Source organism: Aureobasidium pullulans (assembly GCF_000721785.1).
Source record: "Aureobasidium pullulans EXF-150 unplaced genomic scaffold scaffold_37, whole genome shotgun sequence".
Taxonomy (NCBI): domain Eukaryota; kingdom Fungi; phylum Ascomycota; class Dothideomycetes; order Dothideales; family Saccotheciaceae; genus Aureobasidium; species Aureobasidium pullulans.
In genome coordinates this window covers 99177-122207 of record NW_021941057.1, presented here as the reverse complement: position 1 = coordinate 122207, position 23031 = coordinate 99177, and the positions used below count along the sequence as shown (strand labels likewise).

The 23031-nt window shown below is 50.9% G+C and overlaps 11 protein-coding genes across 11 annotated transcripts; 6 read left to right on the top strand and 5 right to left on the bottom strand.

The window, feature by feature from the left end:
- Positions 1 to 871: 871 nt before the first annotated feature.
- Positions 872 to 1909, top strand: M438DRAFT_388354 (uncharacterized protein; the record flags this gene model as incomplete). The annotated part of the gene is made up of 1 exon (XM_029909011.1): positions 872 to 1909. The coding sequence occupies one exon, from the start codon at positions 872 to 874 to the stop codon at positions 1907 to 1909; it is 1038 nt and encodes a 345-aa protein (XP_029755253.1).
- Positions 1910 to 5150: 3241 nt separating this feature from the next.
- Positions 5151 to 5984, bottom strand: M438DRAFT_359993 (uncharacterized protein; the record flags this gene model as incomplete). Its single annotated transcript, XM_029907395.1, has 1 exon — positions 5151 to 5984. One exon carries the CDS (start codon positions 5982 to 5984, stop codon positions 5151 to 5153), a length of 834 nt encoding a protein of 277 aa, XP_029755252.1.
- A 1100-nt stretch (positions 5985 to 7084) lies between these two features.
- On the bottom strand, positions 7085 to 8075 carry M438DRAFT_388353 (uncharacterized protein; the record flags this gene model as incomplete). Its single annotated transcript, XM_029909010.1, has 2 exons — positions 7085 to 7199; positions 7234 to 8075. The coding sequence occupies 2 exons, from the start codon at positions 8073 to 8075 to the stop codon at positions 7085 to 7087; spliced, it is 957 nt and encodes a 318-aa protein (XP_029755251.1).
- Positions 8076 to 8273: 198 nt separating this feature from the next.
- Positions 8274 to 9629, top strand: M438DRAFT_359991 (uncharacterized protein; the record flags this gene model as incomplete). The annotated part of the gene is made up of 5 exons (XM_029907394.1): positions 8274 to 8473; positions 8589 to 8622; positions 8702 to 8923; positions 9067 to 9265; positions 9313 to 9629. 5 exons carry the CDS (start codon positions 8274 to 8276, stop codon positions 9627 to 9629), a joined length of 972 nt encoding a protein of 323 aa, XP_029755250.1.
- Positions 9630 to 10293: 664 nt separating this feature from the next.
- On the bottom strand, positions 10294 to 11559 carry M438DRAFT_359990 (uncharacterized protein; the record flags this gene model as incomplete). The annotated part of the gene is made up of 1 exon (XM_029907393.1): positions 10294 to 11559. The coding sequence occupies one exon, from the start codon at positions 11557 to 11559 to the stop codon at positions 10294 to 10296; it is 1266 nt and encodes a 421-aa protein (XP_029755249.1).
- A 300-nt stretch (positions 11560 to 11859) lies between these two features.
- M438DRAFT_340121 (uncharacterized protein) lies at positions 11860 to 12228 on the top strand (the record flags this gene model as incomplete). Its single annotated transcript, XM_029904290.1, has 2 exons — positions 11860 to 12031; positions 12083 to 12228. 2 exons carry the CDS (start codon positions 11860 to 11862, stop codon positions 12226 to 12228), a joined length of 318 nt encoding a protein of 105 aa, XP_029755248.1.
- A 1860-nt stretch (positions 12229 to 14088) lies between these two features.
- On the top strand, positions 14089 to 14952 carry M438DRAFT_253175 (S-adenosyl-L-methionine-dependent methyltransferase; the record flags this gene model as incomplete). Its single annotated transcript, XM_029899672.1, has 2 exons — positions 14089 to 14562; positions 14617 to 14952. Coding segments are annotated over 2 exons (810 nt in total), but the record flags the coding sequence as incomplete, so codon positions are not given.
- A 637-nt stretch (positions 14953 to 15589) lies between these two features.
- Positions 15590 to 16613, bottom strand: M438DRAFT_359986 (uncharacterized protein; the record flags this gene model as incomplete). The annotated part of the gene is made up of 2 exons (XM_029907392.1): positions 15590 to 15989; positions 16045 to 16613. The coding sequence occupies 2 exons, from the start codon at positions 16611 to 16613 to the stop codon at positions 15590 to 15592; spliced, it is 969 nt and encodes a 322-aa protein (XP_029755246.1).
- A 953-nt stretch (positions 16614 to 17566) lies between these two features.
- M438DRAFT_359985 (uncharacterized protein) lies at positions 17567 to 19225 on the top strand (the record flags this gene model as incomplete). Its single annotated transcript, XM_029907391.1, has 1 exon — positions 17567 to 19225. The coding sequence occupies one exon, from the start codon at positions 17567 to 17569 to the stop codon at positions 19223 to 19225; it is 1659 nt and encodes a 552-aa protein (XP_029755245.1).
- A 575-nt stretch (positions 19226 to 19800) lies between these two features.
- Positions 19801 to 20472, top strand: M438DRAFT_340116 (uncharacterized protein; the record flags this gene model as incomplete). Its single annotated transcript, XM_029904289.1, has 2 exons — positions 19801 to 19963; positions 20015 to 20472. 2 exons carry the CDS (start codon positions 19801 to 19803, stop codon positions 20470 to 20472), a joined length of 621 nt encoding a protein of 206 aa, XP_029755244.1.
- Positions 20473 to 20855: 383 nt separating this feature from the next.
- On the bottom strand, positions 20856 to 22343 carry M438DRAFT_340115 (uncharacterized protein; the record flags this gene model as incomplete). Its single annotated transcript, XM_029904288.1, has 1 exon — positions 20856 to 22343. The coding sequence occupies one exon, from the start codon at positions 22341 to 22343 to the stop codon at positions 20856 to 20858; it is 1488 nt and encodes a 495-aa protein (XP_029755243.1).
- Positions 22344 to 23031: the final 688 nt, after the last annotated feature.

The window sequence follows — 23031 nt, the reverse complement described above, 5'->3', positions numbered from 1 at the left end:
CGCCCTCCATCATTCTGGATACCGATCGAAGGCTCTTGATATTGCGCTCGTCAAGGTGTGCGATGGTTTGCACTCTCAGTTCTTTAGGAAGCTGGTCCCTGATGCAGAGTCCTGTGAGGCTAACGAATGGTCAGTCTGAACGTGTCATCAAGGCTGAACACGTACTTCGAGCACAATCCTACGAAACAGCTCAACGTGTACGCGTAAGGCCGTCTGCATTGCCGGGTGTGTCGGTATTGAGGGGTGAGCGAATAGGTCTTAGATGAGCGCGAGAGAGGCGAGGAGGACGAGAGGGGGAGTTGTCGTAAGATGTTTGTTGACGAAAGGGGCTGAAAGTAAAGGCGAAATGAATTATCTCGGACTTCAACACTTCGTGAGAATTGTGCGTAAGTTTATTGGAAGATCTCAGACTGGTAGGGCAGAGAGTAAAGGGGGAAGGGCAAAGAGCTGTCATGGACATGGGACGTTCATATTCGCTGTTTTGGGGCGCCTCTTGCAAAGGACACCAGCAATGATGATTAATGTGGTGAGATCGAGCATGTCATAGTTGTTATGGCCAAGCCACTCGTGCTTCGGACTGAGCACACATTGAATGAGTAGAAACCCACAACCGCACGACACTGTCGAGTGTCTCGTTCCGAAGCTTTGACATCTTGACCGACTTTCACGTCTTTCTTCTTCTCTTTTCTCGTGGCTGAACCGCAGACGCAACGAAGGCGAAACCTTTCTCTTTGACAGCTCTACATTGCATATGCACCACCCCAGGTAGCCCAGCACGCTTCCTATATCTCGCTACTGCGCTCGACGACAAATCATTCTCCTCCTATCTCTCCGCTCACATCCACCATCAACAGAAAGCGTACTCAGCATCATGGCTCATCTTCCTAACGAAGTGGTCAGGATGATTGCCAAGTACGTAGCAAAGGGGGATCTACCAAACTTCCGGCTCGTCAATAGCACATACCGTGCGCTCTCCGAAGACTGCTTTACCGACAAGTGCTTCGAGGATCTCGTTACATCTATCGACCGTGCTGCTCTCGACCACCTGCTCTCTGCAGTCTGTCACGCGCAGTTCGGTCCAGCTATTAAGACTCTCACAATCCAGATGAGCGGCATTCACGAGGAATACTGCGTCATCAGATTAGATATCATGGTCATCTTTGAAGTCTTGCGCGTCAGAAAACAACAGGTCGCCATCAAAGTTGTCTTCACGGCAATGAATCTTCCTGGACCTGGTTCAAAGTGGCACGAGCTCAACAGCGCCGACATCCTTCTAGTCATGTTCGGCAATGTCCAAGACCACTACGACCTGGACGTTTCTCCCAGAACCCTAGACTTCTCTCTGCCTTCGCCGGCCGCGCGCTCTGACATCTCTCCTGCGCGAACGAAGCTTGCCTCGACCATTGCACATATCTCTCTCTTCGATGTAACCCGCATCACCTACACCGATGCGCCTGGTTTCATTCTCTACGACCCGCAAACACAAACTCTCAAGATAGAGAAGCTGAAAGTCGAACACCTTCATGAGGTACTCCCTAGCTTCTTCAAACAGACCCCCATTCGCAAAATCAGTATCACCGCTACTGATATTGACGAATCTACCCTCTATGATCTCCTCTGGTTTGAGCAAGACCTTTTGGTGGAACTGGAGCTCAAAGACATCTCTTTGTTCCCTGCGATTCCAAAGAGTCGCCTTTTCTCACGCTATCACCTCGACGCCCACAGAAATGTCTCCTGGTACCGTATCATCGACATGATGCGCTGTTGCATCTTTCTGAATCGCCTGGATGTGAGCGAGCTGCGTGCAGATGGTGGTGTGGAGGTTGCGGCTATCTCGGCCGTCACCACGCCCAACGTCTTCGCCGCCATCCACAACGAGCTTCGCCGCCTCGAAGCTCTACGCAGATAAACGGCCACCGAAGCGCACAGTTGAAGCCAGTTGGGGAGATGATTTGATCCAAGAGAGAGATGATGGATCAATCCTTTTGGACAAGACGGTGGTAGTGAAAAGCAATGTGCATTCAGACACGTTACCTCAGGGGGATTTCACAGAAGGAAGGTGGGACACATGATCAAGTCTATAGCAGTCCAGTAACACAATCGGATGCATCTCTCAGCATAATGATTCATGGTAGAGAGCTTTCCTGTTCTTTTTTGGCTTTCTGTGCTTTCTAGAATAAAGGTGCAGGACGGGAAATCAATGTCGGAAGCCAAGTTGACCAAAGTCTTTGTCACAGTAAGGAGCACAAGTAAGACCAAAGAAACAAAGGTTTCAAGAGACAAGGCCATCGAATTTCAGCTAATTAGCGAATATGACAAAGAACAGGAAATCCGTCAAGGCAAAAGAGCCCCGAAAGCAAGCAACGCAGACGGAAACAAAGAAAATGCGCCATAAACGTCCTGACGAGACAGAGCAAGAGAGCAGCGGCGAAGCAAATTGCAAGACGAAGTTCGAGGAGCTTTGAGCTCAGTAGATCGTTGAGCGGGTTTACGATGGGTCATGATGCTAGCGTGAGAAAGTAGATTGTTCGACAAAGCCAATGGAACACATCATCTCGTCTACTTAAAGGCCGATAATTACTTGCGTATCTGTCATCTTTTGCGTACGAATAACCTGAGTGAGCCTGTGAGGCACTGGCACCACCGTCGATGCGGGCGGCGAGCTCGTCAAAACGCCTAGTCATCTTACTGTGATCTTTGTGACGGGGTGGCAGCTGCGTAGGCCAGAAGAAAGAGTCTCATCAGGTGAACGCTGGTGGTGCATCAGGGCGCTGGGATCGGCGAATTAGGACAAGGATGCATCGACGCTGAGATCGACGAGTCGAAGAGTCAAAGTTGGCGCTTGATGACCACGAGGCAGCGTTGAGTGTGAGATGAGTGGTCTAAGTTGTTGATTCGCGACTGGAGAGTAGGAATTTGAGGTCTGAGTCGCGTAGGCTATATAATCCTTCCACCCCCTCGATCAAAAGCTTCTCTCCAGACAACGACTTCAGAGAGATTCGAAGAAGTTGTGAAGATGCCTTTGACAGGAAGCTCACCTCAAACTGCTGTGTTGCAGATGCTCGTTGGTTTTGCAAAATGTGCGAGGTAGAGGAGGTAGAGGGGATGAAGTTATCAGGTCAACGAACCACCACACCCCTGGCTGTAATCTTCAGACGAGCGGTTTACTGATGGGTTGGGCGGGAGGCAGTAGCTTGGCTTCTGGACAATGGAGGCTGTATAAGAGAGATTAAGGAGGGTGAGGGGTGCAGGGGCCTGATGCCTCTCCTTGCCTTCGCTGTGTGCTGGTGTCTCTCAGGACGTTCCACGAAGAACGACTTCTTGTGGGTTCCTTGACACGTTTCCGGTGATCGAATATACGACCATCCGTCCATCTTGGTTGAGAGAGGTGGTGGTGGGTGGAGAGGGAGTTTATATAGGATATTGAATGGAGATTTGGGAGGAAGTGAGAAGGATAGTTGTTTTGGCCTGATAGTGACGAGGCGGTGTTGGCGATGGGAGGGTGGCGGTGAAGACCAATCTTCGCGGTGCTGGATAGAGGTAAATTGGCTGTAAGCACCTGGATCTCTTCCAGACGACAACTGTCCAGAGAGTCAGCACATAAAGCTGGAAAGATGCGAATACTTCATACATGCCTAAAATATATCACCAAAGAAGAAGACGAACCACAACTCGAGAGCCTTCGAAAGCCACTACATCCTCCAAGACGAATACAGCGCATGTATCAGCGACACGTCATTTCAAGTAAAGCTCACACATCCGAACAACAGTGAATCAGAAACATGAAGGAACAAGAACTTCATGCCTACGGAAGAAACCAAAAAAAAAACGGACCAAAGAATTAACCATTGCACCAGAGAAGAACCGAAAGAACAAACCACCGCACCAGAGAAGAACCAAAATGAATCAAAAGACCAAACTCCAAACTCCCAGAAAAGCTCGACCCGTGGGGAGCGTATAAAATTGAATGCCAGAAAGAAAAGAGAGTAAGACTGTGGAGACCCAAGACCGAGGAAGAGCTCTAACCCGTAGGGAGCGTGCAAAGACCAATGCCAGAAATCAGAAAACCAAAACGCCGGTCATGAGTTGTGGAAGAGTATGTATGGCGAGTGCTGCGGTGTATCGCTCATCACCCGTGATGGTACGTTGCTTGTTCTTGATGAAGCATGATCTTGTAGTTTTGTGATGTTCTTGTGTCTTTCTCGTCTTATGATGCTTCGTTCTGTTCGCGTTTTATGACTTTTTGTGCCTTGGTTGTGGTTTGTGTGAGGCCAGTAGAGGCAGGGGAAGTAAGGAGCAAGAAGCAAGAAGCAAGGAAGGCGGTGAGACGGTGCCGGACGGAAGGCGTAGTGGACGGAAGACGTGATGGGAAGGAGGCGCCCTCATCGATGAGACGGGAGTTGGAAGGACGCTGAGGCATCTCAATGAGCAGAAGTGATGTGCGGGTGCCAAAGAAGGAAGATGCAAAGACGATGTGCTGGTGCTGGCGAAACGAGAGACGAGAAAGGGGAAATAAGGCGACGCCAGCGATGGGCCCGATGAGCGCGGTGGGTAACTCCGGAGGAGGCTTGTGAAAACCAGGGGCGCTTGATGGCCCCAGGAGAGTGTTGTACATAGGAGAGGTCGTCTGGATGGTTTGACTAGTGCTTGCGCTACACTGGATGTGTTGATTTGGGGAAGGTACAAGGGGTGAGAGATGGGCGAGACTGGCGACGATAAAAGTGCCCGCTGAGCGGCCCCAAGTGATGGATGTGCTTCGTGAAGAAGAAGGCGCCGTAAAGTGCTTGCCAGAAGGGCAGAGCCTCTGAGACGAGGCGATGCAGGAAGGAAAGCAGTGGACGAAAGAAACCGCTATTTTGGTGATTGGGTTGTGGGGTGATTCAGGTGTTTTTGTTCTTTTGTGCTTGTGTTTGTGGTTTGAAACAGGGGTGACAGGAGCAGTCAAGGTAGGTGTACTTGATGCCTGATCCTCTACGGAAGGTAACATCGGTTGATGAGAACTTGGAACAATGCAGCAAGGTCTATTGCGGTCAGGAGCCGAGGGATAGCGGTCTTGTGGTCGTAGATCCGGGAGGAACCTTGGTCTCGCTGTCGATTGTTGGGAAGTGGTTGATTGCGAGCAGGCAAGGTTTTGTGGGCCTCTCAATACCCTAGACGGGATTCAAGCGTCTTGAAAGGGTTTGAAGACCTGCCTTAATTCTTTCATCGCCCTCGGCGACAAAGTCAACTTGGAATCCAACCCTGGTTGGTCTAACTCTTTTGTTGAGAAGCTCGACCATGACGTATGCATGGAGGCCCTTAATCTCAAGACGATCAAGAGTATCGCTAAAAATCGAGTGATCGTTTGTGAGGACCGAGTGAAGGAGGTGGCAACTAGTCAACACGAGTTCCTTAACATGATCACCATGTAAGATAGCTTCTATCTCCTTAAACTGATCAAATGACAGACCGTGAGCGTGAACACTCTGCTTACTACGGTAGAAGTGCACCCAGGCCTCGTGCTCCTTGTTCGGGATCACACGGTAGTAGCCAATACCCACATCAGAGGTAATTGGTGAGTCCTCAGCGCAGATGCTGACCATCCATCTCATCAGAGCGGCGTTTCTCGGAGCGGCATCGAAGTTAAGCTCGAGATAGAAGGTGTCGAGTACGAGCCCGGCCTCAGCGACCTTGGGAAGCATGAACTGGTGCGCGAACTTCTGCAAAGCGAGCATCTGGGAAGGGTGGTCCATATGGCCTCGCTGTGTCGTGAGTTGAATGTATTTCAGACTGATCGAGATTGTGTTCAAGCGTTCGTTGCGGTCGGCAAGATTTTTGATGTTGTGGAGACACTCTGCGAACATTGCCATGTCTTCGTAATAGTCTTCTTCCTCGAGAGAGTGTGTGCAGTCGATCTCAATGGTTAGGCAGTCCATAAGCTCGTTGGGTAGAGCCAAAGAAACAGACGACATGCTTGTGGTTTTTGCAGGCTCGCAGGTCAACATTGCGTAATTTTCGGTTGTGCTATGTCGTTGAGGGTAAGAGATGGTGATGTACGCGTGGAGAGGAGGTGGTGTACGCGTGAAGAGGAGGCGGTGTACGTGCGAAGAGGTGATGGGTGCGATGCGCGTGTGTTGATTGGAAATTTAGAAATCCTGAACCAGCCTCGACACAAATGACAGCCGAGACTTTAGGCAACGACACCACAACAAACGAGTAGACACTGCAGAAATCGCAATTGAGAATTCAAGACAGCATCCTATGCCTGGTCTCGCTACTTTGTTAATTATCAGAATAATCGATTCTGTCCACATCCACCGCGAAATCTTCTCCCTATTCCTTGGACACACATCGCTGTATCTTGAGTGCAGACCAGTGATCTAAACAGCTAGTGAGATGCAGAGATCTCTAACAGTTCCTTTGCATGTCCACTGAGAGCGATATATCCATTTGCTCTCTTGGATCTGTGTTTTCATGTCTCAAGTGCAGTCTGCCGACCTCACTGCCTGTCAAAATGCAGAACGCTTTGGCTGATCAATCACACGTCCGCCGAGAGCGATAGTTCTTTGTACTCTTCTAGCACGTCCCATCATTCCAAGGTAGTGACTCAAGTGCTCATCAAAATGCACGATGTTTTTGTAGATTAGTTGAACGGCCAGTGAGAGTAATGTTCCCGACTGCTTTCTCTGGACATGCACCGTATTCCAAAATCTATCTTGCCTTTTGATGGCGAGATTCATGGATCTGTCGGGACGATGAGAGGTCACTCCCTTAATGACTTCAAGTTCTCTCAGTGGACATTCACTCAATCTAAAAAAGCACCTTGCCTTTTGATGAGTAGGCAAGAGGTCCTGCAGGGGAGTGGGAGTTTCGATGTAGATGTCATCGCAACCGCTCTCTTTGGACCTGTCGCTGGTTGCGAAAACCGTCTTGCCTTTTCATGGTTTGGCTGTGAGATCCCGCACGGCAGAGGGAGTGTCGACACTATGTATTTCTCGCATATAGAATCTATAGCAACATCACGCAAGCGGGGAAGTTATACAAATGCATCTTGTATTGCGATTAAAGGGCTTGGCCTTTGGGGTATTGCTGTCTATCGTATGCTTCATTGAACCTTCTCCTGTATGGCTTGGGTCGCTCTCAGTCCCCTCGATGCCTTCACTGACGGTGCACTCGAGGTTCTGTAGTGTAGTTCGACGCCTATACGCCAGCTACTCGCTCTAGTAGACGCAAGTAGCGCCCTTGTCCTCACACCTTCCGCAGATGGGGATGGTCTTGTCGCATCCCTTCTTGTCCTTGCGACACTTCTTGCAACTGTGGTCGCTCTTCGTGGGGACCGACCGCTCCTCCTCTTCTTCTTCTTCTTCTTCTTCTTCTTCTTCTTCTTCTTCTTCTTCTTCTTCTTCTTCTTCCTCCTCTTCATCGGCAGCGGCGAGCTCGACAGCGACATGCTCATCACGGGGAGCCTCCAGTTCCTCATCCATTGCGTTGACTGGGTGGCGCATAAAGATTGCAGCATCCCGCCAGCCTGCAGCTAGATTCATCAAGGCGAGCTTAATAGTCTCCTTGCCTCTACAGCGAAGGTTGAGCCCTGCCCAGTGTTCGGGGGATGTCAAAGTAAAGCCGTCTCTCAGATCCTTTAGCTCGCATTCCTCAATAGCTCCCTGGTGTGCAAGAATAGGCAGCACGTTGTGCCAGTAGCCCGGGATCTTAGGCCACGGCTTCGTTGGATCCAGGAGTACAGGGGTCTGGTACAGCGAGACGTTGTTGATGCTCAATCTACTGAGCGTAACGCTAGTGATGTGTGAGAATGTGTTCGCGCGAAACTCGCAGTTTGCGAGCACGAGGGCTTGAAGGGCAATGCCCCCGTTAAACACGTCGAACAGATGCATACAGAGGTCGAAATAGGAGAGCGTCAGTCCGAGAGCCACTAGGGCCTGCTTAGTGGGGTGGTAGTCCATACGGACGTTGTAGTTGGCTTGCACATCCTCGTATCTGATGTAGTAACCGTGGGGGAGTGCCATGTTGGCGGAATTTGAAATCTTGATGGCGTTAACGAACTCTGACATTCTCTGGTAGATCTGTGCTGGTGCCATGGTAGATTTAGTTGGTAGGTGTGTGATTGTTTGAGAGGGTCGAAGAGTTGACGTCTGGTGTGCTAGAAACAAAAGTGGTGTTGATAAATTTGAGCGAAAAGTGTCTTGAGTGCTTCGTTCTCACAGCCGAACGTTCACTTCCTCCATGAATTCACACGTTCTCGGGTGAAGCTGTACCTGGCCTTCATCTACACAGCGATGACAAGACAAGAAGCAATGTCTATCCGCGCCCTACTACAGGTAGTTGTGTCTCTTACACTGTGGCACTCCGGAGTTACATTGGTTAGTGGCTATCAACCTATCGAAACCTCAGGAAGCTCTACAGACGGTCTCTACACTCGCAAGGTTGAACGCAGTAACATGGCTTATCGCTTAGGCATCTACCTTAGCAAGGGCATGTATTCATCTAGATAGACAAACCAAGCAATTACAGGATGAGAAATGCACGCCAATAACAATGGCGGAATGACCGGCACGAAATCTTCTGATGACTTGCTTCACTTCCCCTCAAAGGTCGTATACAATCGATTGTCTCAAGAAGCATGACGTAAGACTGGGAGAAGTCACATCTCCGTGGATAGCCTGATCTCCATTCCAAGAGCATACTACATAGTTCTGTGCTACAGGAGCGGAACAGGGAAGAGCAAGAATGCTACAAACCGCGAAAAGAGAGGCCATCAGCCAATCCAGGCTTGCTCCTCCTGTTGGAAGTTCAATTGCTGCAGTGTGGCTATGACCGAAAGGAGTCTCATTGGAACTATATGAGAGTCTATGCAGCTCCTGCGAGAACTCGTGGTAACGGCGGTAACTTCAACATCACCCAAGCCGCTGGCAGGAGGACTGCTATCGTAAGTGTGTCTGGTTTTGCTTTCTTGGACTTCCAGCTTCCTCCAATCTTTCAACAGCCTAGTGTAGACGCATCCAAAGGACGGCATCTCCTCAAGAGCCACAACTCTACTACAGGATCGTAGCAATGCAACAAAATGTTCAGGTGTTGGGCTCCGCTCTCTTGTGCGTCCATCGTGTCTTCTTGTTCTTGGGTGGCTTCTTGGGAGGCTTGACGGATCCGGTAGAGATGGCGCTTGGTTTCCTGAATGCTGGCCCCGGTCTGACGCGAGGGTTATCATGGGTTCCAAAACTGGAATTTGGAAAGCATTTCATGGACCTCTTGAGCACCAGATTCCCCCCAGGTCGGTCCTGTAATCACTGCACTTTCGCCATTGATGAGGCAACTCAGACGACACTGCGAGACGGTGGACATGTGCTGGGAAACGGCCTGATGAAACAAATCCAGTTATGGCTGCCTTCTGCGTTTCGATGGTTGCGATTGGGCCAAGTATGCGAATGTCTGAACGGGCCGATAGAATGTCTGACGTAGGTCATGCCGAGACTATCGAGGAACTGAGTGTCGAAGAGTCTGATGTAGGTGTTGTGCTCGATCTCGCAGTCGGACAGCGTGGTACTCCAACCCCTCGCATGCTAGAGACCCATGCTCCCATCCGCACTTCGAGGCTCAAGGATGATTCGAGTCGTGTCGGCGACTATAGATCATGAACGCTGATTTACGTGTGCCCTTGGTATTCTTGTCGACAATACTGTCGTGTGATCCGCATCTGGCCTCCTGATGATATCGTGGAGCACCTCAGTAGGCCTATTCAGGAGCGCGGTCATGGTGATGGTGATGGTTGTGTGTGACGTGTGCAAAATGCCAACGACTGAGGATCGAGGAATACGTAGCGTGGTTGATGGGTCGGGGAGATGTAGGAGGATAACCGAGAGAGAGCTTGTGGGAAAGGACTGCGGGCGGAAGCTTGACGACACACTTGAGCGCACGACGCGGTGTTCTCGACCGAAAAAGGTGGACTTTTGAACGATCATGTTTGACCACATCTATCTAGTGCTATGTCTGCAGTCTCCCTTGCCGTTGACATTAATTATCCAGAGAAACAGTAGAACAGCAGTGAGTGTTGCTCGATCATCACGGTGACCATAGCTGCGTGCTTCAGAGGTCTCCATTCGTACACCAAATTACTCGGCCGAGGGGCTGAACCCGCAGAGTTGTCAACGTTCATCTGATGAACCCCTTGATTTCTATCTGACTGTATAGTACCATGCGTTCGGTTCAACGAACTTGTCAGAACCCAGGGATAGTCTCATGTCTGGAAGACCGCGTCCGCGTGTTCAAGAAGGCTACCGGCTTCCTCGCATCCTAGCCAACTCATTGCTTGTTCTTTGTGCTGTTCGACTGTTTCTCTCCCAGACCTGGTTCTTCTCTTGATGGCTCCTTCTCACTGACCACCTCCTTCTCCCTCTCCTTCTGTATCTCCACCTCCTTGACAACGGTCTTGTCCTGGACTAGAAAGTCTAGGGAGGGCTGTTGGCGGCTAAAAAGCTGCCCCAACATCTTGCCGACCATCTCATGTCCTTGAGCCTCATAGGTGTGCTCGACATATTGCTCTTTGGCACCAATCCAGAGTTGCCCGAGGCGTAGATGCTGGAGATCGGGAAGCCTTCTCGCGAGGCTGAAAATCCGGATCCAGGCACTGCGGGTGCACGACTCCATTTGGCGGTTCCAAGCGTCAGGATTGCCGGTTTTGTGGTCCTTGTATTGGTGTGTGTTGACGACTGTCAAGCTGCGGAGTGGATTGGATACGAGAGTGTAGAGGAAGTGTAGGGCATCGAGGTCGCAGTTTCGGAAGCTGAGGGATTTGATTTGGCGATTGTGTAGCCATCGCGCCAATATGTCATGATGGTAGACTGATGTATTGAGGAGAGCGAGAGTCTCGTGTTGTTGTGAGAGCTTCGCAGTTGGACACTCCGAGAGAAGTTGTTCCTGAGACACAAAGCGGACGACGATGTCAAAGTGTTTAGGTACGACTGTAGGAAGTTCCCAGAGGCTCTCAGCAGCCTCGATTTCTTCTCTATGCGAGCTTGGGGTGATGGCTTGCTTTAGCTGACAAGTCAAGGGGCGATCTGAGCCGTTCTGATCCCTGGGTACTACGAAGTCGTAGATAATGCTCTCGAGGGGCAGTCTTGCCTTGCTTGTAGCTGGGATCATGCGGGCAACTAGATATTCCCTCATGATGGCGTAGGACCTCTTGGAGATGACAAAATGCTGTTGGTGGGCAATAGACTGATCACGACGGACGCCGATGGATGACAGCTTGCCGTACTTACCGAAGTTTCTGAACACGCGGTCAAGCAGGGTCAGATATTTGGCGGTTGGCTTTGACTTGATCTTGAAGCGGATTATGATGGTCTTGACGTGGCGGGCATGAGGATGGACGCTTAGTGCGTAAAGCTGCTTAAAGCCTCTACTTGACAGCTCGAAATGTCGTTCAGAGAAGAAGATGCGGTACAAGGCATCTGTCGTCAAAGAGTTCATGCGTCTGTCTGTGAGTTGTAGGTTGAGAACGTCCTCGCCTTGGAGGTATGCGGTGACCATGAGCATAATCTCAGGGGGCAGGTCTGAAATGGTTGCCATAACGAGAGATCTGTAACGAGATGCTGAATGTAAGGTGTTGATGCTGTTGATTCGTGTGAAAAGCTTGCGTCGTCGTTTCTGTGGTCTCCGATGGTCACCTGGAGCCCAAGATAAACGAAACCAACCCCGTATCAAGCAAAGTCTCCGACTAACCCCATCGAAACGCAAGAACAAACAAATAACCGTGTTTGCACCCGAGGAATATCATCTTACATTCGAATCAACATCACTGCCACCATCATCAACAACACCAACAAGACCACCTTCGCCAAAATCGTCACCCACATCACGACCATCAAAATGCTTTCATGGCACCACCTCCTCAAGGCTCCTGTCTTCCTCTCCGGCCTCATCGTCAACGCCATATTGGCCTTCTTCCTGCTTTGGGCCGTGAGGACTGGCCATGACGCACGTGTCTGGTTGCCCCTTGTCATCTCAATGGTGATCATCGGTATCATCCAGGGCGCCTCAGGTAGATAACGCCCAGTCCTTACTCTCAGCCTCGCTGACCTCTCGACAACAGTCATGGCATTTCTGTGCCTCGAGCCAGAGCCAGAGCCAGAGCCAGAGCCAGAGCCAGACGTCAATCGTGCCCTGGATGATATCAATGCCATCCCAATGTTTGAGTTAGAGCTCGCCAGCTCCTCCGAATCCGAAGAAGACGACTAGAGGTATGGAGGGAGGCAGGAGGACGTGTGGGCCTGTGGACCGGGCAAGAGAAAGAGTGTGATAGTAGTCATCGTCGTCAGAAATTGATCAGCTTCCTCGCCTCGCATCCCAGTCTATTTCTGTGAATATGCACGATGAATTTGCCATCTATGCACGTGTCCAAGGAATTCAGGCATAGCAGTATCTCTCAGTGGACAGTCACGTTTGAACCAATACTATCATGCATTTTGATAGAGGCGAACGGACCAAGCATCACGAAGGAGATGTATCAGGAATCTCGCAGACGTTAGCAGACAAAGATGCTGTGGTAAGATCACAGCGCCTGCAAAATGAAACATTGTCATACCATACAGGTGGTTAAGCATCTTGTACTCGCACACGAATAGATGGCTACTACGAAATGAGATATTTTCCCTGTCTGATTCGTTTTTCTATCGATTTTTGCGCGCACTGCTGTTCCAGCATGTCAACTTCTCCAGGTTTGGAGATTTTCTAGTTCTTCTGCCGACAACACCATAACATCGTTCGTGCCAGTTACAAAGACCACATTTCCTCTCCCCTTCCCTGTCATCAAGTCATCCCGCCGAGCATCCAGGACCAAGAGGTAAGCGCCTATCGGTTTCTATAGTCGAGAGTCGCACTAACAGTCATCTAGCTCCTCGAGCCATACCCATAAATACCATCAAGGTCGTTCAGATCTTCATCAACGCCTCGTTCGCCATCAAAATGGCCCACACCGACTCTCCCGCCGCCATCAAGGAAGCCATCACCGCCATGATGCAGCTCGGCATCTCCTCCGCCGACGAGCTCAAGACCAGCAACCCTGGCAACCAATCTTCCACCGCCGCCGACCCCGAGCGCTTCTCGTTCAGCGCCCTCGTCTCGGTCGAGACCAAGCCACTCCCTCCTGCCGCCGCCTCCGACCTGCCTCAGCTCTCTCACGAAGAGTTTGAAAGTGTCTGGGCCAGATGGAGGGACTTGGCCTTTGGTGACGACCATGATGCCCCTGACCCGATGGTCCAGGCCCAGGTCATTGGCCCTAACCGCGAGGTCGACCGTGACTGGGTCAACATCTTTGGACCCGAGTAGAGTAGAGGCACGATGCGGAGGGCTTGTTTGTAGCGCTGCCGCCGAAAGACACGAATGAAACGATTGTGTACCACCCCAATTAGGCTTTTCTGCCAACTTTTCACAAGTAGATAAGTGTGAAGCTGCAGTGACAATGAACGGACATAGAAATCGGTGGCAGGAGTTTTGAGCGTACTATGTCTCATTGGACAAAGTGGCCGTGACGAAACCGATGATGCATTTTTACAGGCTGTATATGGGGGCAACACAGCCGTCGGAGCAGTATGCGCAAAAGTACCTTGGATGAGATGGCCTCGAAAGAGAAAGCAGGCCTGTTATCTTACGTATTATCCTCAGAATGGCTGCTAATTCCATGACCATGACCTCAATCTCACGGTCGCACAGTGACAACGAAAACATCGAAAGAGGAGTCAACATTCCGGAAAAGCAGGAATATATGTTTTCATACCGAGCATATGCACGGAAAGACTGGTGACAGGCGTTTGTATCATTCTTGGTCAACAGTGTCACTCGCAGGTCGGCAGGAGATGAAGTCAAGAAACGGTGACTAGATTTAGAGGGCGATCATTCCCGAGGTTGAACCTTCTTGAACTCGACGACGTCAACTGCCGCTTGACGAACCAACCCAAGCCTCCATCTCTTCCAGACAAACACAAATCGTTTTTTGCTTTGTTCCAATCCAAAGTGGCGGCAAATCTCATCAAAACTGTTTTGAGAAGAGCGGTGCGACAAAGACCAATTGTGACCCTAGATATCATGACCGACCAGCCAACCGACGCCCGCGAGCGTCTACGACAAAACTTCCTCGACCATGACCCGCAACAGCATCCAAACCGATGGGAGCATCTCTGGCAACAAGATGACCTGCCTTGGGACAAAGGCTTCGCTTCGCCTGCTCTAGCCGATGTTCTGGCGGACAGAAAGGACTTGCTTCCAGTAACATCTTCCGACCGCCGTCCTCGCGCTTTGGTGCCCGGATGCGGCAAAGGGTATGATGTGCTCTTGCTTGCCAGCTGGGGTTATCATGCCGTCGGTGTTGAGGCCGCTGCTACAGCTGTCAAGGCTGCCAATGCCGAGTCCAAGGGCTGGGAGGACAAGCCTGAGTATGCCGTCAAGGATGAAGCCAAAGGCCGCGGAAGTGCCAGATTTGTTTTTGGTGACTTTTTCGAGAAGGACTGGGAGAAGGAGGCGCTCGGCGAGGATGGCTCGAAGGAAGGGCAGTGGGATCTGATCTATGATTACACTGTAAGTTGATATCAAACACACGTGTCGCAGCGGACGAGAACTGATGACGATAAGTTTTTGTGTGCTTTGCCACCGGCCTTGAGGCCCAAGTGGGCAGCTCGCCAGTCATCTCTGTTGTCGCCATCTGGTCGTCTGATCTGTCTCGAGTTCCCTACTTACAAGCCTCCGTCTACTGGCGGTCCGCCATGGGCCCTCCGTCCGGAGACCTATCTTGCACACTTGAACCAGCCAGGTAAGGATGTCGAGTATGATGAGGAAGGGCTTGCTGTTTGGAAGGAAGGTCAGGTGCCTGGAGATGGCGCCTTGGAGAGAATTGCGCACTGGAAGCCAGAGAAAACCCACAAGATTGGTGAGGGTACTGACAATGTCAGCGTCTGGAAGAGGAGATGAGAAACGATCAAAGGGCCTAGACTGATGAAGTCGCGAATGTCTCATTGCTGCGCACATCATAGAGTAGTTGGAACAGGTTCAGTACTTCCTGTACTATCTCTGCTGCACTACTTTTCTTTCTTCACCTTCGATAGATCCAGAGAAGGACCCGAGTTGCAACTGGTTCCACACTTCTCTCTGTGGGCCTTCTGAGCATATCACTTTCGCTTCTGCATTTTTACAGGGCTTTTCTTGCATGCTCTCATTCCATAGAGAATTCGTAGAAGAATGGTTTGTGAAGGATATGGTAGGCCTCTCTCACTCCAATTGCGAAGGAGGATATGCACGCCAAAATGCAAGGGCAAATTCGAATTCGGTTAAAGGTCCAAAGAGAGCTTGGTACATATGAAGCTCAATCAGGCTCTCAGTGGCAGTTGTAGTGCAAGCGAATTGGCTTGTGCAATCTGACAGTTGTATTGCAGGCAATCGCTCGTGATGGAAGGAGTACTTGGATGAACAAGTTGGAAACCCATGGATTGCGTTCTCCTACGCCTTGCATGAGTCTTTACGACGCTGTTACAGTGCAACAAGTACTTTGCGAATGCCTGTACCTCCAATGAGAGCACAGTTGTCCAACAGTTCCAGAGGTGCTGAGAGCTCAGACACCAGGCTGGTCTATCTTCTCAAGTAGCCAGGAGGAGCAGTGATCATGTGCAATGATTTCTGAGTCCGGCGACATCAGAGCTGAGAATTCTTTGTCATTGACTAGAAAGGTCTTGAGTTGCTGTAGACAGCCCGAGGGCCCGGAGGAGGCGTTGTCTCGAGGGTAGTATGCCTGTGTGTGGTCGATCTTCATGCTTTCTTGACAGCGTAGGTTTGGATGGTGATCCCAGTGCTCTGCTACGACGGCGTGGAAGGTGGTGATGTGATGTTGCCAGTCATCAGGGTGGGCGCGGATAGTATCGGTGTCGATGAATGCGCCACCCAACTCGGAAATGTATTGGGCGTATTCGCACCCTCGTACGGGGTTCATGTCCTCGGGCATCACGCAGCTTTCTCTGTGAACATGTCAGTATCATTCTGTTCTGTGTCGAATGGTCATCTGCAACCTACGTGTCAATCGATACGATACGGATGTTGGGGCCATTTGGGGGCCACACCGACCTTGGTGGGCCCGTCTCCTCTAGACTATTGAGACCATGAACTTCTGCAGCGTCCTCGAGAAGTTTTACAGTTAGGAGGACTGTGCTGGTCGCGTCGTCTACAGCACAATGCTGTACAGGTACCCGGTCGTCGCGAGGTGTGTCACCTGGGTATCTCGCCTGGAGCTCTCGCTGAGTCGTCATGCGCAGGCCGAACTCCTCGGATGCCTCGATGAGCTTGTATTGACCTCCTGTACCCTTCCCTGCCACCTTGCCTTTTGGTCGTAGCTGCTTGGCCATTGGCTGCACATCAAAAGTTTTCGAGAAGACTGCATCACAGTCTAAGCCTAGGCTCACCAGCGCCTCCCTGTCCCCGTGGGCGTTGAAGAACGTTGCGATGCACGGTATGCGGTCCTGTGAGCGGTGTAGTCTAGAAGATGTTTCGCTTGACACAGCGGAAGAGAGGTCGTGCACACAGCTTGAGGTGGTCTTGCCTCGATCAGGGGCGCCAGAGGCGATGAGGTTGTCGTTAGTGGTCATAATGTCGCTGTGAGTATGTTGTGCCTTGCGAGAAATGTGCTGGATAAGAAGGGAAGCGGGGTGGTCTATTTCGAAGGGTTTTGGGATAATGGATAAAAAGAAGCAAGGGTCCGGAACAAGATCAAGCTTGAAGCGTCCAGCAACCACACCGACCCCGAACTTTTTGACGGAGATGACAAAAGCGACCCCGTAGCGTGCTATTCGTGGGAATCTTGACGGTCAAGCTGGCAAGAGGGCAGCCTCCACGGGCACATCGACCAATCCTCCCCTGATTGTTCATTTCACACAACCCGGTCCGTAGCGGTCGAAGGACCACCAAACTTGTCTTGCATAGTCATGTATAGAACTGTATCATTATATAGCTATCTGGCCTACTCCGATCACCCCATTCCCGCTAACCATATGTTCTCCTTTGATTATGTGTTGCCTTATTACCATTCAGTCTCCTCTCATCAGATCCTGCGTGACCGACGCCACTACATCGACTGCTGGTCATAAACGATGTAGAGAGAATATTTCATGGAGTCTAGAAGTAAACAACGCTGATTACATGTGGTACATGCGTTGCTTGTAGGGAAGCAGCGGGTCAACGAGCAAGTGATGAGCAAACGGGTGTCGAATTTGCTGTGCGGCGTACCAGCTACACGCTATCTTGACCTCAACACATCCACTTTGGAAGCTTTCTGAGATCCGCCACAAGCATTCACTGGCGCTTTCAAGCAAATTGCTCATAGACCTTACTTCTTTGATTACTAGACACTGCACAACTACATAACTCCATCCTAGCTTCAAGGACGCGTGGATCGTTAGACCAAACCAACGACAACCGTCCAGACCCCTCGTTCAGCCTTCACTGACGTTTCCACGCAAACCACTTCTCTTCTTTGCTTCAGAGAACCGCAGAACTACGCACACCAACGCAAAACACCCTCAACTCCATATATTCGTACGCCATGGATCCTCTGATCTCATCATTGCGTGAGCAAGCAATGCTGAAGAAGCGTACAACGATTAGCAACAACAGCACTCCACTCCTCCGTATGCCAAACGAGATCTTGGTTATGATTGCAGAACGAGCTGATAGACCTACCCTGCGACTGATGCGTCTCGTCTGCAAGAAGCTGAACAACTACTCTACTGAGACGTTTGGCAGGACGCAGCTCCACACTCGCCGCTTTGTCTTCTCAGAGTATGGCATCCGCGGATTCCACGACCTTGTGTTCCATCCTGTCCTTGGTCATTTCCTTCGCAGCGCACAGTTCAGCACATTCAGACTGGACCTTAGCATGAATGCCGTGGTCAAACTCGGAAGAAGATGTGTTGCCAGAAAGATCGGAAAGAGCGTTGACAAGGGAGTAATCGACGAAAACTTCAAGTGCACTGAGTTGCTGAAGGCTTCGAGAATTCACACGTATACCTCGGATGAGGCTGCCGGTGCTCGCAAGCGAAGAATCACACCATTGATTGAGGATCTTCTTCACCGCGCATTCAAACGCCTCTACCACATCAACATCAAGGCCAGTACATTCAGCATCGGCGTCTACGATGACTTCGCGAAGGTGGATCTTCACAACGTGTGCTACAAGACGTTTACCGGAGCTGCATACGAAACCTGGCCAACAGCCCACCAGAAAGGGTATGGTTGGAACAGGTTGTACGACAACCTGCCGTGCCAAACTTGGCAGTACCGACCCGACATCCCCCTCCGCTATATCAAGCGGGCGCTCGCTGGTTGTGGCTGGAATCCATCGATAACATTCTCACTACAGGCTTTGCCAGGAGAACTCTGGGCACCAGACCGCTTCCACAAGCAAAGAAACGCCAGTCATCACGTTGCACAAACTGACCTCATCAACCACTTGATTGTAAGGGGAATAGACACCCTCTGGGGTCCCCTTTGGGACAGACAAGACGTCTGTGTAAAGGATCCTCTCAGGATGATCAAGCTTCATGGCAAAACTGCTTGCCTCGAGTTTCGCGGAATTTTCGTGGGTGCTGGAAAGGTCTCGCTATTGGAAGTCCCCATCTTTCCCGACTGCAATGCATGGGGCGGGTTCCGCGGCGTGCTGCTAGACCACCGCCTTGAAGAATTGCGCATCTCCTGTTGCGCCATGCGCATCATCGACCTGATATCCATCATTTGCCACCAAGCCCTCGACCTCAAGAAGATCATAATCAGCAACACAACCCTGATTTTTGACCACGACCCTCACTACTTGAAGCCCATTACCCATTGGTATGTCATGCCTCGTCTGTTTGATCTGATCCAAGACCTCCATCAGCTGAAAGCATTTTCGTTCGACCACGTTGGCTTGGCTGATGCGGATAAAGATTTCAAGATGATCTTTGGCTACGATGTCTACGAGGAGATCTGGGAAGGCCGCGAGATGATCTGTGATAGAGCTGCAGCCTGTGCCACTGCTCTTCGCGAGGAATTCAACGCCATCGAGGACTTTAATATGGAGCGCATGATCCGCGTGCAAAGACCCACGACCCCTGCTTTCCTCTCAAGCTGGACTGAGAAGGGAGAGCAGACCGAGCCCCCGACATTCTATGACTGCTCTGGTAAGCCCGTTCGCAAAGGGTTTGCCGAGGCCGAGGGCAGGTGGTGAGACAGGAGCTTCAAGAGACGTCGGGTGGCTCACGAGGGCGGGTATGAGGGGGCTGACAGTCGCCGACTCTGATCTCGACTTGGAGCTACTGGAAAGAGAGGAATGAGAGGAAGAGACACTTGTATTGTGCCGCGAGCGCACGACAAAAGGTAGATGGATTGGTCGTAGGGGAGGAATGATAGATGGGCTTTAGTCAGGAGAAAGAGATGCTCCAACAGAAAGACTCATCTAATCGTCCGTCTACGACTGTCTGATAGACAGAGCAAAAGACGAACGACACAGTCCATAGAACAGAAATATTCAATCCCCATTCGAAAACACTAAATCAGGTGACTTTTGTGACAAGCCGTGCTCGTTGCTACGACATCATAAGGACCAAGCAGACCTTGCAAGTGAATACCACCGTCAACAACGCGTGGCAATTACGCTATCACACAACTCCGTGTTTGCATCTTGCCATCAAACCTCAACTATAAACATCTCGTTACCACTAAATCTCTACAACCACCAAAGCACCTCACACGACGTTCTTTCCACCATCTTCATTCCCACCCATCAACAACACAAACCACAACATGTCTTCCATCTTCTTGTCGCGTGTCTTCTTCATCGCCGTTGTCATCGATCTCGCCACTTTGGCCGTTGTCATCTGGCTGATGGCCTCAGGTCACGGCCCTGATGTTTGGCTCGTGGCTCTCGCTGCCTTTTTCCTGTGCACCATCTTCATTGGTGCCTACGGTAAGTCTGGATATCGATGCATCCCCCTGAACTCCACTGACCATGCTCAAGTCCGCTACAACAAACCCAAGACCGCCGACGTCGAGGGTCGTGGTGGCATCCCCATGAACCGCTTGCGCTCGTACTACCACCGTGACGGCTCGGTCAGCAGCGACAGCAGCAACGACAGCGACGGTATCGACCGCTCCAGTCTGCGCTCGATTGAGGGCCCTTACGCTCGTACTCCTGCTCGCATGCTCGGCGTTACTCCTGATGGTGGTTTCTCTGACAGTGCTGCCACCTTGGTCAACCCTCCTGGTACTGGCGCCCGCATCTCCCCTGGTAGATCTCGCTTCTCAAGTGCTTCCACCCTTGCACCTCCTCAGGCAACTCACACCCGTACTGCTCGCACCCACCACGGTCACTCTGGCGCTGCTTCTAGCACCAGCCTTCATGCTCAGCCTCAGACTCCCATCATCCGTCCCCAGATGGCTCACACCCGCCCCGCAACTCCTTTGTTCCGTTGGTGACCTGATCATCTGTGAGTATTTGACCCTTCGCACGAGCTCGACCGAGCCTTTGCTAATGACTACAAGGAGCGACAATGGCCTGCCTGTATATCATAACATGGAACAGCGCCCGTACGATGACATGATTCATGAGCTGCATTGGGAGGAGTTCAAGGGAGTGGAAGGCCATCACAAATAAAGATGAGTGCTACCACGCATGAGATTCCATTTCATCACTCTACATCAAGAGCGCCTAGCAAAACCGAGATTGGAGGTGGTTTCACCAGCAAGGCAAAGCACACTATATGACGAGCAGAAAAGGCACAAAAACAAGAATGAATACGACTGCCTACTACTCAAATGAAATACTGTCCTTCCGTCCAAACTTCCTTTCCGTTTTCAAATCACTCTGGAATATCTCCAGCATCGCTGTACTTCCTGATCGTGTAGAAGCGCTCAGAGGGACTGTTCATAGCAGATGCCGTACGTCTTTTCGATCTTGTGAATGGCAGCGGCGATGTCTGAGATCTCGTCTGGATTTTCTTGGTCGGCCAGATAGTTGTGGGCTCACCAAATCTGGGCTCACCAAACTTGGGCAGAGTTTCCGAGGGCTCACCAAATTTGGGCAGAGTTTTGGAGGGCTCACCAGACTCGGGTAGGGGTCTCGAGGACTCACCAAACTTGGGTAGAGTTCTTGGTTTTTGAATCAGGCGGTATTTCCGCTTCTCAGGACCATAAGCCCTGACAGCAATGGCGAGTCCCGCAAGAGGTCCGTTCTCTGCATCCTCGTGCCATTGTTCCAGTTCTGTTCCGCTGATGCCGAAAGGCCTTCTGAGGGTCAGAGAGTAACCTTCTGGTACGGGATAGAAGGTATAGTTGTCTTTTGGATGATACCAGCCAAGAGACTTGAATGCTGCATCCCAAGATCTTGGCTTGGTGAGCCGCTTACCGTCAGGCGAGGCGGGCATAGGCGTGCGGCTGATGCATTTGGGGAAACCTCTTGGGTCGGTGTCGTTGACCAAAGCAAGCTTCTGTTTACGCCTCTCCGAGACTACTTCGTGTGGTATGTATATACAGGGATCCGTGATATCCTTTTCTGAGATCTGAGACCTGTGAGCGTCAAGGTTGAACGGTATGTGGGTCTTCACTGGCAATTTGCAAATTTTGTTGGCACTCCAGCAGTGCACAATGACGATTGGTAGCTTCACTGTCCCGATGTTCCCGGATTTATCCTTGTAGACAGCATAGTCTGGAGGAGTATGCGTTATAGAGTTGACTTTGAGTAGGGCCTCCCATTCCTTGAGGACCTTAGCTGGCGGCAGTATATGGAAGGATTCTGTTAATCCTCCATCTGGTCCGATGAACCACCTTCTGTAGATACTGAGCTTCTCGTCGTAGAACCAGACACGGTCATTTCGAAGATAATCGGGCGAACCTCCATCATATCCGAATGTCTTGGGCGCTTCTGGAGCAAAAGGTTTCCCGGCGAAACGCTTTCGTGACTCCCGCTCCAAATTCGGCTTCTTATTCTGCACAGGCTTGATAATCTTTGCTGGCTGTTTGTGAGATTTCTTCACCGCGGCGGATTTAATTGGGTCTTTGACCGGGATAGTTGACACAGCAGGTGCAGGCAACTTGATATCGAAGATGCTGCGAAAAGGTTGAGCCTTAGTGATTTTAGCCTCTATCTTCTTCTGCGGGACTGGGTGGTCTACCTCTTCCGCTGCGAATGCAAGACGAGCGGATCGACGAGTTTTGGGAGTAACAGAAGCCTTTAGCTTGTTCTTGTTTCCCTTGCCCCCTCTGGCGTGTTTCTTGATGCTCTTCGGCGCAGCAGCAGCCTTTATCTTGGTCTTTCCGACCTTCTTGGACTTTTGCTTCTTGGATGCCATGATGAGACTTGCGTGGATGGAATTATTCTAGTAGCGAGAGCGTTTGGGTCAGGATAGGTTTTTAATTCGTGGAGCACAAAGCGATCTTGTAAAAAGTTGAATATCGCCGGATCCGGCGATACGTGGTGTAACTTGACGACTACCACAAAGGAAATGATTGGAGCTTTGTTCACCAGGCTGTAGGTCTCGAAGATGATTAGATGGCTAATACGTATCTGCCCATGTAGGTAGATCGACATCCGACCGCCTGCCATCTGCCCCTGTTCTTGCTAGCGGCGCAAGCCAGGCCCTTCAACGATGGAAAGTATCGGATTGCCGATATTAAACGCAGACTTACGTTCTAGCCTTTTCTCTTGATGTAGATAGATTATCTGGACTATCGTATTGGGCTCTTTCTTTATGTCTACCAAAGACAGGTAAGGAAAGATCAGACAACGCGACGTGAGGGTGAGAAGGAGCGGCAAGTCTCCGGGATTTGTTGGTGGGGCAGGACCGATCATCAGGCTTCCATTCTCTTTGTTCTTCAATGTCACACTCTATCTTACTATGGAGACCATGCAAACCTCTCAGGAGGAGGCACCAACACCACGTTGGGACTGGATACAGGGCCAATCCAATCCGCACAACGTACCAGTCGGACTCTCCTATCCGGGACCCAGCACAGCTGTGGTACATCCTTAGTACGAGG